We start from the raw sequence: 13244 nt of genomic DNA, 5'->3' as shown, positions 1-13244 counted from the left end.
TTCCCCGTTACTTCCTGAGCTCCCTGGCTCCTCACTGCTCTGATAGAAAGAAAGTATGGGCTGGTGGAACGGTGAGACCCACCGAGACCTGAGAAAAGTGGGGCCAGAAGGAGTTCTTTCTGAATGTGCAGGACTCGAATGCACACAACCGTGAGCAAGCTGGATAAAGCTCGGTGACCTTTTCCACACGTGAGACTTAGCATTCTTAGGAGATATGTGTATCTCTTAGGGATAGAAAAGCATTGCTGAAAAAGAAATGTCTTCTATCTCAACATTCAGTTCCTGTTTTTTTTTAAAACACAAACAATATGCAGGCACTTCAAAAAGTTTTTGGGAAATGGAATGAACGTATCTTAGTGCAAAAACATTTTGAAATCCGTGCACAGCTTTTTCAAAATAGGTCTCTTCCATGAACTTTTTAAAGATCCCACCTGTTATGTGTCAGTACTAAGTAAAAGGCTGTAGACAAAATGTTAATTTGCAACAAAGGGTAAAATAATAATATCTAAAGAAGCTAAAGTGATATATAGGATCAAAGCTCTATGCTTTATAGGCACCACCCTTCCCGCCAAAAGAAAAACAACAAAAGGTTTGAATGCTAGCCTAATCAGCCAGCCTCAGTGGCCAGCAATAACACAATCTCTCTGTGCAGAAGCCGCACGGGAAGGCCCCAGGTTTGCGTCTCAAGGTCTCTGCACACCCTGAGTGAGCACACATGCCTATGATCTAGGCTGGCTGAGGCCTAGGAGCCTCGGGGGTGGATCATGGCTGTTGGGGGTAATCTCTCTCTGTTTCTCCCATGGAAAAAATAAACTTAACAAGAATGCTAGCCTTATCGTTATCAGCTGTCCTCTCCTAATCTGGCATTCTCTCTTATGCCAAAAACCAAGGCAGTGAATTTTTTTCTCCTAAAGTCTTAGACTGACTCTGACAAACCACAGGAGCAGGGCTCTGGCTGCCTGAAGTCCACCCTAATGCAGCCAATATGCTAAAGGCTGAGGAAGAGCCAGAAACGGCTCAGGAGAGAACCCCGGTCTACGCATGACTTGTGTGGCCGCAGTCCTGATATCAATATTTTTTAGACTTCAGGCTGAAATAACAGAAAAGTGGCAATTTTCTTCAGCATCTCAAGCGCCTTCAGACTTGGACCACTGGTTCTGCCCTGTGGACACCAAAGGGCCAGAGTGGGGAAGGGCAGCCTTGCAACCTGGAAATCAGCACCTGCAGGATTCCTGCAGTTGTTTTAGCGACGAACTTCCTCTGGCCTCCACAGGGGCAACCAAATAACAGGCACTCCCTCCCTGGCTGCTGTGGGATGTGCTCCGAGTGGTGTGAACATGGTGGCTGCTGGGCAGAAGCTTGCATTTCCTTTCACCTGTAACACCGCCCAGGTTCTCCCAGAAACACTCTTGACTCCTTCCAACCTCTCTCTGCTGCCCTTTCTGGTTCCTTCTGCTCTGTGACCCCTAGTGCTTCCCAAGTCTCAGGCTCAGTCCTCTGCCCTTTGGCCATGTTAGGGGACATTTCTTTGCTAAAGAACTCAGATGACATCTCCTCACACCTGAAGCCCCTTCATCCACACACTCCTTTATTATGAATCCAAGTCCAAGAAACAGCTGCTACTTTGCTTCCAGAAACTCAGTGTTAAACTCATTTAAAAAAAAAAAAAAATGTGGTGCAATGAAAAAAACCTTTTTTTAGGCTGGGTGTGGTAGCGTACACCTGTAATCTCAACTGCTTGGGAGAAGCTGAAGCAGGATTGCAAGTTTAAGGTCAGTCTGTACAACGCAGTAAAACTGTCTCTTAAAAAAAAAGGAAAAAAAAAAGAATAATTGCTTAGTAATTATCTTTCAAGTAATATGAAATTATCTTCCTTTGGTAATGATATGGGAAACTTGACCTATAAATGAAACATTTAAAAAGGGGTGTGCGACTAGGGGTAAAGCTGGCAGAGCAGATTCAGACCTTGGCATTGGCCCTGCCCTCCGGAAGCTGCCAGGGGCAGAAGGCATGCCTTTAATGAGTCTGTGGCCCACTAAGATCAGCCCTGCCACATCACAAGAGGACCTATGTGCAGCCCAAATACCTTCCAGAATACACTCTTATTTTGCACAGGATATGCATTTTAAAACATGGTGGTACCCTGGTCAAGACCAACTGCCTTATTTTGTTTTAAAGAGACAGCCATCTTTCAAGAACAAACACAAGTGTTCTTCAAAAAGCACATGGAAAATGTGTATTAGGGAAAACAACTATGTACGAATTTCAAAGTTTTCTGCACCAAAATAAATCTGTACTTTAATTCCATTTTCCCACAATTCACTTAAACCCCTTCTTGTACAAAGGTAGAGGAGCAGCTACAGCCATTCGGAGCCTAGGGGCGATGCCACAACATAGGGGTGGCCTCTCCCATCCTCAGGGAAGCCTGGGGTCACCAGCACCTCCCTCTGCAAATCCCTTCCACTAGAAACTCTGGGAAAGGACTCTGCAGACAAGGGGTAATTAGCCAGTAACAGGCTGTTCTAAAATAACTGCAGGTTAATCAGGCCACAGTTGTATTAGCGGCATTTTTTTTTTTTTTTAAAGACAATGACGGGTTGGTGGTATTTCTACCAGACAATTCGCCTAACACTGATTAAGATGATAGACACGCTTTCCTGTCCAGTACTTTTTTTCCAATTAATTTTTTTTTTGAGAGAGAGAGAGATTTTTGTATAGGGCGCATGCACTAGCTGGGGAGAAGACAGAAAGTAAGAACTCCCACAGGGGGGATGGCTATGCTGTAATCCCTTCTCCTCCACTCTCCTCTAGGAATTTTGGGCCCAGGTGCACAGGTATCCGGCATGAGTTTTAAGCTGCTAGGTCCGGGACTCAAACTGTGGTAGATTACATGGGAGCCCAGCAACATAACCATTATGCCACCTGCTGGTCCCCCTGTCTAGTGCGTTTCAAGTCTGTATTTAGATTAGTGTGTAGACTGGTACAGCTGCAGGAACACTGCAGGAATATTTAGACTGGATACTAGGAAGACCTTCCTGAGACCACGATGTAACACTGAGAGGCAGGTCATGGTGCAGGAAGAGAGTCAGCACTCTCTATGGGACACCTGAGAGTGGTAGCTCGATCGTTCCATATGCAGGTGAGTTTAAGAATCTGCCCATGACAGACAGCGTCTGTCAACATGTGTCTTGGCGTATCTGCCTAGGAGCTCTGCAGTCCAAGAAGAGGGTGTGCTGAAATCCGTGTTACATATTTACCTTACGGATCTTGTTTGAAAATGTCTCTGCCTCCTCTTGATGCAGTCTGGCCGCCTGCGCGAGCTGCCCCTGTAGCTCCTCTATGGATACATTCTGCTCAGGTAAAACAGGGGGGCCCCTGAGCTGCTCAGTGGGATAAAGGAAGGGCTTTAGTGGAAACAGGAATTCTACCTGAGGTGACAACGCAGGACAGACATCGGCACAAGCCAGGGACATACACGGAGTGACACAGCACGTGTGGGCTGCAGCAATGGAGTGACTGCGGCAACTTGCCCTGGGACTTCTCACAGGGGAGGACCCACCCCCAGCCCTGGTGCTACCCGTGTTACCTGGGGCTGCATAGCTTCACCTGCTGTCTCTCACCTAGGTGGCGAAGTGGGTCAGTGGGTGCCTATCACCTGAACTTCAACTACCATGATAATCATGACCCAGGCTGAAAGAAGAAAGCCAGGTGCACCAGAGGTGTCCTCGCTACCACTGTGGCTTCTACACCATTTTAAAGCCTATTGGAGATGGTCAGAGCTTCACAATTACGACTGAGTCAAAAATGACCATGATCATACACTGAGCCTCTTTGGGTCACTGAATCAGAGAAGTTGCAGGATTTATCAGTTCAGATGCTTTCTTATTAGGGGTTTCCTGCCTAGCTCAGGTGTCATTTCCTTATCTGGAAGGTTTACCTGCACGCTCAAGGCAATTAGGGTAAGGCTCCTTTGTTGAGCAGATACGTGGTTCAAGCCTCTCAGCTCCATGTGTTGCTTAAGAGGACTCACACAAAGGTCTACCTTACTGCATTTTAGGTTAAAATAGACAAAGGAATCTGTATTTTTTTCCATTGGTAAGGTCTACTTTTCAATGCCCAAATAGCAATGATAATCACTACTTTGGAAATGTACTTTTTAGAGATAGAAACACTGTAATACTAAAATTCTTAGGTATCCTTAAAATTTAAGCATGATATTTTACCCACTGGTGTACAATACTTGAAGATAGGTGATTTATAAAACTGGGAATTAGAGTGGAGTGTTGGAATAAAAATATGTCCATTTCCACTGGTTCGTTCTGTTACCTTTTGCTTCTCCCAGGGGATGCTACTCTACTGATCTGATGTTACCTGGGTGGTCATGAGTGGAGAAAACACCCCCAAAACAGGAAAGGCAGGAAATAAAAACAGCAGAACACTTCCCTTAGCACAGGGAGAAGCCAGAGTTTACAGAAAGAAGAATGGAGACAGAAAAAAATCAGAGAATTGGGGATTCGCCAACTTTGGCATAAAAATGTGAAAACTAGAGATTTAAATTCATCTACTTTCAAGAGATTCGAGAACTTCTAAGAGCAGTAAATGCTTCTTTGATTTGCTAGTTGTTAGAGATTATTTTTATAGACTTTTATATGTATTAAGCAATGTTTGAGAATCTTTTTGAAGAAACGTTTCTCTACACATTGTATTTACTCTAGTGACTAAGCTTTCATTTTTAAATGTTCTCTTTTATTATTTTAAAAATACATATGGTCTTTTATGATAGTGACTTAATCTTTCCTCGTGTTTGCCTGCTGTTAGTATTTTGAACACACTTATTCTACAGTGTCTCTCTGACAACTGTATTATCTGAAATTCTCAGTTGCATACTGCTGTGCTGTGTTTGCACATGCCAGCTCCTGGTGGCTGTGTTTGAAGTTTTATGTCGTGCGTTAATTTTCATCGGACAGTTATCTATGGACCTAGTGTGTATGTAACTTGGGTTGAAAGTATGCCTTTAGGTGCAAATACAATGTGAAATCCTTTCCTGGGGGATTTCTGGACCAAACAAGTAAACATTCAAAGCCAGTCCTGGGAAAGGCCACGGTAGCTCCTTCTCTTCCTGATCCAAGAGCCCATGCTGGGTGGGCAAATGCCCTATCACCTCCCCTTCCCAAGAGCCAGCAAGCTAACGTTTGCCCTGTTCCTTAATTTCTTTCCCTGCAGGTATTGGGCCATAGGCCCTGTCCCCCTTTTCCTTAGAGCTAACCCAAGACTCCTGGTTACCAACTCTGGCGATAATCTTCTAATCCACCCACCTAAAGGCACAGAGACTGCTCTGGTGTTCAATTCTGAAATCAGTTCCAATCCTTGAAAATTGTCCTAACTTTCCTGGAAATTCAGCTCTATATTTTAAAGGATAATTTATATTTTATGCAGCATTATTTTTGAGAGCTTTTGCTGTTGTTGTTTTGTTTTGTTTTTGTTCGTTTGTTTTTGTTTTGCTATAAGGCACATGAGCTCACCAAAGAGACAGAAAGTAAGAAATCACCCTCTGGGAGGGATGGCCGTGCTGCAATCCCTTCTACTCATCTCCTCTTAGGATTTTGGGTATGCATACACATGTGGCCTGGCATGAGTTTCAAGTGGGAGTACAGCATCTAAACCACCATGCCACCTGCTGGCTCCAATTTCATGCAGCATTTGATTCAACAAGTATTTATGAAGCATCTATAGTGCTAGGCACTGTCCAAAGCTCTGAGGATACAGCAGTAACTAATGTGGCCAAACCCAGGGCCTTCAGGGGGCTCCCTTTTGGAACTTTAGGAGTTAATACAAAAAGGCTTGCAGGTCTTCCAGACTGTTCCATTATTGGCTTTACTTTTCTGTCACTCATTACACATTTAAAATGTAAAAATCCTCTATGTTTTAATATGTTGGGTACTAGGCAAAAGCTTTATGTGTGGGATCTTCAAAAAGTTCATGGAAAATGTATATTATAAAAGAATGCATGGATTTTGATTTTTTTGTTTTTGCAAAAGAAAACCTCATACTTCAAAAATCCTCAAACTCAAAATAAACTCATATTTCAATTCCACTTTTTTCAAGAACTCTTTGAAGCCTTCTATTATTAGATGTTAGAATAGATGTCCTTATCAACCATATTAAGAAAAACAAAACTATTTTTAGTTTCTATATAGTAAACTCAACTATTTAGTTTCATTTTAATCTTAAAAATGTGTGTGCATGTGTGTATGTATAAACCATTTTTATTTTAAACAAATATATAAGCCTTGTATTTAAGCATCTTTTGATAGGAAATGTGCTCCTCTGTTTGAACCACACGTTTGAAGGGTTACAGAAAAGGACCTTTGAGGACTTTGGAGGCTGTTTATCAGGGCATGTGGTTTATCTACAGGGGCTCCAGTACTATCTGTGTACACTGTCACCCGGTCAATGACAGAAACTTAGTTGACACTCCCCAATCTATTGGGTTGTCAGAAAAGTCATGACTCATTTTTGCATAAAAATATACAGAAAAATAGGCCACGACTTTTCCAATGACCCAATATTACAAGTCCCATTTTCCTTTATTGGCCATTTTTGCTAACAGACTATTACAACTCCTGCACACAATCGCTCTTTGCCAGGATGCCATCGTCACTCCAGTGTTACAAAGAACAAAATACAAACATGCCGTGGCAATAGTTTCCATCTAGAATTATCCTACTGCCACACAACTGCATACGATCGCATGCATTTGGAGAAAGTTTTCACATGATACATACATTTCCTCTTGAAAAATAAATACTCCCCTTTATCACCAAATTCCCCAAAAGTTTGATTCCAAAACACATCCTTTGCTCACTTACCTAAGATTCTGATCATATATCAAACACATTCATCCTGGTCTCTTTATTAAGACAGTTTATATGAGCAAATACCACCCTCCCTTGTTTCAAGGCTGTGGAGACATTGACCTAGACATCACAACCATCCTTCCCCCGTACTGGTGCTCTGAAACCCACTGCCCTTGTTTTCCCCCACACAAGTTGTGTCCCGTGCTGATTTATACTGTCCTATCCTGACCATCTCCAGAGAAAACAGTTTATTAATTATTTTCCACACTGAAGAAGATACTTCTCTATCTCACTAAACAAAAAGATCACTTTTCATTAAAGGCACTATAACACCTAGCAGTGCTACTGACATACTAGGATTTAATCCACTCCATAACCATGATTTCATTCTCTGGTGAGTTCCATTTTGTCCTGGCCAGTTTTGCTGCCACTTCTTTCGAAAACAGAATATGAGGTCAACACATGGGGAGAAATACTTGGCATAAGATCCCATGTAATTTTATTGTGGCTGGTATCTCACAGCTGAGGCGTAAGGGGTTGCAAATGCTTTGTGTGCTTGGTTGATTAAAGGATAAGAGGAGGAGCTAGAGAGAAGAGCTCTTTGAGATTTCTGACCCAGAAACTCAATCCTCTGGGCACAGGCTTGGTTTCATTTATATCTGAAATCTGACCAGTGTCCATGGTTGGCTACTTCTCATTCAGAACTATTTTTAAGGTGCCTTGCACATTCCATACCAAATATTCTAAACACACTGTTCTCTCTTAACAGATGCAAACCTCTTGGTGGAACGGACAGGAACCACAGGGAGCACAGTCAGGGAAAAATTCATGCATGGTGTGGGAACCTAGCTGGCGTCTTCCGAGATGAATGGGCAACAGGAATATGTGTCCTCCTGAAGCCTGTGGGTTTTTTTTTTTTTTGTTCTGGGAGTTTTATTAGCCATTAATTTTTGTGTGGTTGCATTAATGAATTAGTATTAGTGGATTCTGACTTGTTTTCTCTGGCTGTTGCTGTTTTTAAGAATACGGTCAGCCTCACAGTGCCAGTGGTTAAGTGTTGTGCATAAAAAAGATGGATCCCACCTGGCCAACTATGTTATAAACCCCAGCCCCAAAGGCTTGAAAAACACAACAGGTACACGTGCATATGCGCCTCAAGTCCTGATGAGATGGAGAAATGGAGAAGCAGCAACTGTGGAGCAATCATGCACCATTGGAAGGGTGCTTTCTCTCTTGTGTGTGAGCACATACACGCACACATGCATTCACATGTGTGCACACCCTCTACAGAAAATAGTATGCTGGCTTTGGATAAACCATTCCTTTCCTCGTCTAATAAATGCTGGCATCTGCACAGCAGGCTCCTGTCTACACAGATCTGTTATCTGCTGCAAATGCGCTATGTGTAAGAAAGGTGTACTTTCTTTTTTGTGCTCATTGTTGTAGTTGATATTGCTGTTGTTGCTGCTGCTGCCGCCGGTACTACTACCAGTAGCAGTCTTATTTTTAATCTATCTAACACACCCCAGTCTTCCAAAATAACAACTTACCTTCTCTCTCTTTTCCCCAAATGTGAAAATCCGTAAGGCCCAAAACATAGAAGGCATTTCACACATGGAACTTGAAAATGGATCCTTTTTGAAAACTTTTGCTTAAATTCAGAAAGTTATTTCTTCTGGAATACCACTGATACTAGGTGTCCTATTCAGGTATCTCTCCTATACTCCAAGACACTAAGGGCAAAGCTTCACTCATGTATAGTTGGCTTGAGGACAAAATGAATGTTTTTTTAAAAGGCAATATAGAGACTAGCAGTTGGTGTAATGGCTATGTCGCTGGACTCCCATGTAGTCGACTGCGGTCTGAGTCCTAAACCTGGTGGCTTAAACTCATGCCAGGCATGTGTGTGTGCGTGCCCAAGATCCCAAGAGGAGAATGAAGGAGAATGGAGGAGAATGGAAGAGAAGGGATTGCAGCATGGCCATCCCCTGGGGGTTTGATTTCTCACTTTCTGTCTCTCTGTCTCTCTGTGTCTTTCTGGCAAGCACACATGCCCTATAGCAAAAAACTCTCTAAATAAATAAATAAATGGCAATGTAAACAGGAGCAAAGAAAACTGTTAGCAGTATATCCAGCTTCATTCCGGGCCTTGCTCTGGGTGAAAGTGACTGTGTTAGTCTTTTCCCAATTCCTCTGTGAAGTCTGTGAGCGGCTTCAACAGAGAGTGGCTTCTCTGGTCAGGCTGTCCTCGTAACTTAACAGGAGCTTTGTGTACTGTTTCCGTGATGGCCTCAAAGGAAAGCAATTGTTGGCAGTGAATTCAGGGATGTTTTCATTAAAAGGCTTGTAGAGTTCTGCTCACTAGAAGCGTCCATTGTACAATTCCTTAACACAATGTCATATTCAAAGACCAAACTAACAAGGCTGTCAGAGTGAAATCCATACCAGGGACAGAGTAGCCTCCCCTGTCCAAGGCTCTACGAGGGATCTCTGTGCAGTTCCTCAAAGAAAAGGAGACACTGTGGAGGTATCCAAGGGGTTCCAGAATATGTTTTACTTTTTAAAGAAAATTAAAAATAGACTGTGTTTGCACAATTGAGTTTTATCTTCTGATTTCTGATGACAACATCAGAATAAGATCTGTTTAATGCCTGATCAACATTTTCCCTAGATCTTGCCTTTCCCTGGTAAGTTTTTTCACTTTCTTATAAAAATATACAAAATTTAAGGAAACCAGACAGATTGCTTAGAAAAAGAACCATCCCATGGTAAGACAGCTGGCTGAGCGATTAGTTGGCTGAGTAACTGTGTTTAGAAGCAGACTCCAGAAAGCAGGTAGGGGTCAGTGCTGATGGGTTCTGGCTGCTACCAAGAGGCACCCCTCATGGGAAATAGTGCCGCATGAGAGTGCTAAAGCAGACTGGGGGAGACCCAGTTCTGCCACCAGCCAGCTGAGGGCCTCACCAGTATGCAGTATCACTTCCCAGGCCCCGTTTTCCCCTGTCACGGAATGAGAGAATTAGTCTAAAGATCTGACATTCCTTTCTGAGCTATCATGTCCAGTGAACCGGTTGCTATATGACACCAACAACTTTGCTAATTGTCCCTTATGGAACCCTGTTGATCCTCCATATTCAGTGATTCAATTCCAAAATCTCCAAAATCTCTCCAAACTCACTTCTGGTTTCTGAAGCTGCACAATGCACTTGTGTATGTGGCACCTTATCACTACTCCAGCATTAAACACTAAAGCCCTGGAAGAATCCCGGTGGAGAAGAGCCCTCTGACACTTCCCGAGTTTAACAAGGTTGTGAGTGGCATGTCTGATGGGGCACCTGAGGAGTGAGCAGTGGCTCTCCTAGAGCAGTCTGTCTAAGGGAAGAGGATCACCAGATGCAGCCAGGATCGTGGTTCTGGCCCAGGAAAGCAGTCAGTGGGAAGAGCCGCAGCAGGGGAGAAGTTCTGCACCATGACTGGGGGCAGCGAAGCTCTCCCTCCTGGTAGTCCTCCATGCAGGGCATACCACTCTCTATTAATCATACTTTACACTGACAGCATCTGGCACTTTTTACAGTACTTCCTCATTCAACAGTGCATGTACTCTGGTATGTTTTTTTTTGTTTGTTTGGTTTTTTTTGAGAGATTTTTGCTATAGGGCGCGTGTGCTCGCCAGACAGACAGAGAGAGACATAGAGACAGAAAGCGAGAAATCACCCCCCAGGGGGGATGGTCACACCGCAATCCCTTCTCCTCCATTCTCCTCTCGGGATCTTGGGTACGCACGCACACGCGCCCGGCGTGAGTTTTAAGCCACCGGGTCCGGTACGCGAACCGCGGTCGACTACGTGGGAATCCAGCGACATAGCCATTACGCTAACTGCTGGTTCCCCAGTGCATGTACTCTGAAAGTTATCCTTCTACAACCACGTGAGACAGGCAGGGCGGTATTTTTACTCCCATTCTGCAGATGAGAGTACAGGTCCAGAGATCTGTGTGAGAAACCAAGCTAGTGATGGACACAGCCAGCTGTAATGCCCACACCAGGACTGATTCCTGCACAGCACGACATCCCAACCAGAAAGCACCACGTGGTGCACTGTTCATGGAAGGCGGGGAAACATGTCTTCCTGAGGCTCCAGACATTTAAAATGCACATAACTGTGTCTTCTATTGTTCAAGACACCAGCATTCTCAAGTGTGCAACATGGGTCAGCAAAGATGCTTCTGGTGAAAGAACCACTAAATCTAAGTCTTAAGCCACTAAATCTGTGGGGAAATGGGAGGTCCCCAAATATTTGACTATTCTGTTTTTCTTTCCAAGGAATAAATCCTAGCAACATCTTATTTAAAATTTTGGAATGAGAACATGCTGAAATTTGTCTAACTAATACACATCTAATACATGTCTAACTCCATATTCCAAGACTGTTCAGAAAACATTTTTTAAAAATGCTAAGTTGCTAGAGGGCATGTATGCTCATTGGATAGAGAGAGAGAAAGAGAGAAAGCACCTCCCCAGGGGGAATGGCCGTGGCGCAATTCCTTCTCTGGATTTTGGGTATGCACACATAGGTACCAGTATATTTTTTAAGCCGTTGGGTCTCGGACTCAAACTACACAGTCAGCCATGTGGGATCCAGCTGCCTTAAACACCATGCCATCAACTGGCTCCAGAAAACATTTTGTTTTTGATTGCAATGCCATATTCTGAATACTAACTGGGCTCCCCACCCCCACCAGGGCCCCCTGCTGCTCCCTGGGTCTTTCATGGCAACCCCAGACAGCGCATGGAGATTCTGGGAGCTCAGCCCCGATCTGTGTCTGGCCCTCTGGAAGTGTGGACTGTCCCTTGCCACACCTTCATGTGGCCCACATTTAACCTCTCCCAGGACCTGGACCTGAATGTCACCTTCTCAGGTGAGCCTCGCCTCGGCCCGGGGAATGTAGGATGTTGGGAGGCATAAATGTTTCTGAAAACATTTTGTGTTTTTATTTAGGTGTTTCAGAGGTGGCTCTGATGTCATCATGTGAACCAACACAAGCATAGAGCGGTAACACACTCTCAGGGTGGGGGGAAGAGCCCCAAACTAGAGGCAAGGGAACTCACCCAGGCAAAGCAGCTCTCCTGTTATCGCTGACCATGGGGCCAGCAGCCTCACCAAGTTGGCCACGGCCAAGAATGGAGCCAAGTGGCTCCAACATCGCCCCACCAAGCACCTCTGTTTGCTTCACATGCCGATCAATGGCTCCACATTGTGGCTGAGTGAGCTTCTGTTAGCATCCAGTCACTACAGCCTCACCCACCCCATCCCTGTCCTGTGAGAGCTGCTCCCATGCCTCAGAGTTATGCCTCCATGGGCCTGAGACATTATAAACCTTCATCAGTATCTGGGAGGCATGACAGTCCTTTTCTAATAAAGAATGTATGTTGCTCTAGTGCTGTCTATAACCTGCCTTGGCTAGCAGGTCAGGGTCAGGGCTGGCTCTGAAGGAACACATCTGCCTGTCCAGCATGGGGCAACCCGTAACTAAGAGCTCTGGCTGTTACAGAACTGCTAATGACTGTTAGTTACAAAGGCGCAAGTACTTGTGGCTGGAGCTTTGTGTACACAGGTCACTAGAGCAACAGAGACTGCCAGGGACTCCAAGGATGGGTAGTAGACTTCCCTGATTCTGCCAACCAGCTGGAACAGTGTCACCAGCGACTGTGGGACAGTCACACAAGATACAGGCAATAAAGACCCCAAGGAGTTTCCTTCGGACTAGAAAAAAAACATGTTTGGGTTTCATTCCTACCTTGCCATTGGACAAGAAGCCACTGAACACTTGCAAAACAGTCCACCATGCCTGATCAGACATTCAAGGGCCTACAGGCCCTGGGGAAACAGACATAAGGGGGGATGGTGCCTCAATGGCCATCACCCCTGTCTCAAGAGGAGTGTGGCAGCTCATCACATGCACCTGTGTATGCTCTCCAACTCCTGTTACATGCGAGGGATTTTGATTCCAGGTGAGTTCCATCTCATTCCATATCCTCCTACTGTGTTCCCTAAAGATCTGGTCCCAGATAAGAGACTACACAGCCAGTCACACAGCCACAGGAAGGGTAAGAGGGCGAGGGGTAGGAATCTGTAGTGGGGCCTGCCAGCCAGCTGACCTCTAGATTGAAACAGCTCTGGCCTGCCGGCCCGTGGCTCCCAGCGTCCCCGTCGGCCTGGCGGTGCAGCTCCCGTGTGGCTCGGAGGCGCAGGCTGTCCCGCTCGTCCCCACGGTCCTGCCCAAGCTGCCACTCCAGCGGGTCTCTCAGCCTGGACTGTTAGGTGCATGGGAGGCATTTGGTTTTTTTTTTTTTTTTTTTTTTTTTTTTTTTTTAAAAAAAAAAAAAAA

General features: G+C 44.7%; 1 protein-coding gene across 8 annotated transcripts in view; it reads right to left on the bottom strand.

Annotated features, from left to right (window-relative positions):
• The window catches only part of MTCL1 (microtubule crosslinking factor 1), a gene marked incomplete at its 5' end in the record, with an annotated part of 151509 nt that overhangs the window by 41567 nt on the left and 96698 nt on the right, over positions 1–13244 (bottom strand). For 4 of the 8 annotated variants that reach the window (XM_027766501.1, XM_027766502.1, XM_006164013.3 and 1 more), the window contains 2 exon segments: positions 3258–3380; positions 13015–13170. In XM_027766501.1, the coding sequence (XP_027622302.1) occupies positions 3258–3380; positions 13015–13170 (279 nt within the window). 8 annotated transcript variants of the gene reach the window in all.

Source organism: Tupaia chinensis, unplaced genomic scaffold (genome assembly GCF_000334495.1).
Source record: "Tupaia chinensis unplaced genomic scaffold, TupChi_1.0 Scaffold143584_1, whole genome shotgun sequence".
NCBI lineage: Eukaryota > Metazoa > Chordata > Mammalia > Scandentia > Tupaiidae > Tupaia > Tupaia belangeri.
The sequence above is the reverse complement of the archived record's forward strand: the minus strand, read 5'-3'. Positions and strand labels throughout refer to the sequence as shown.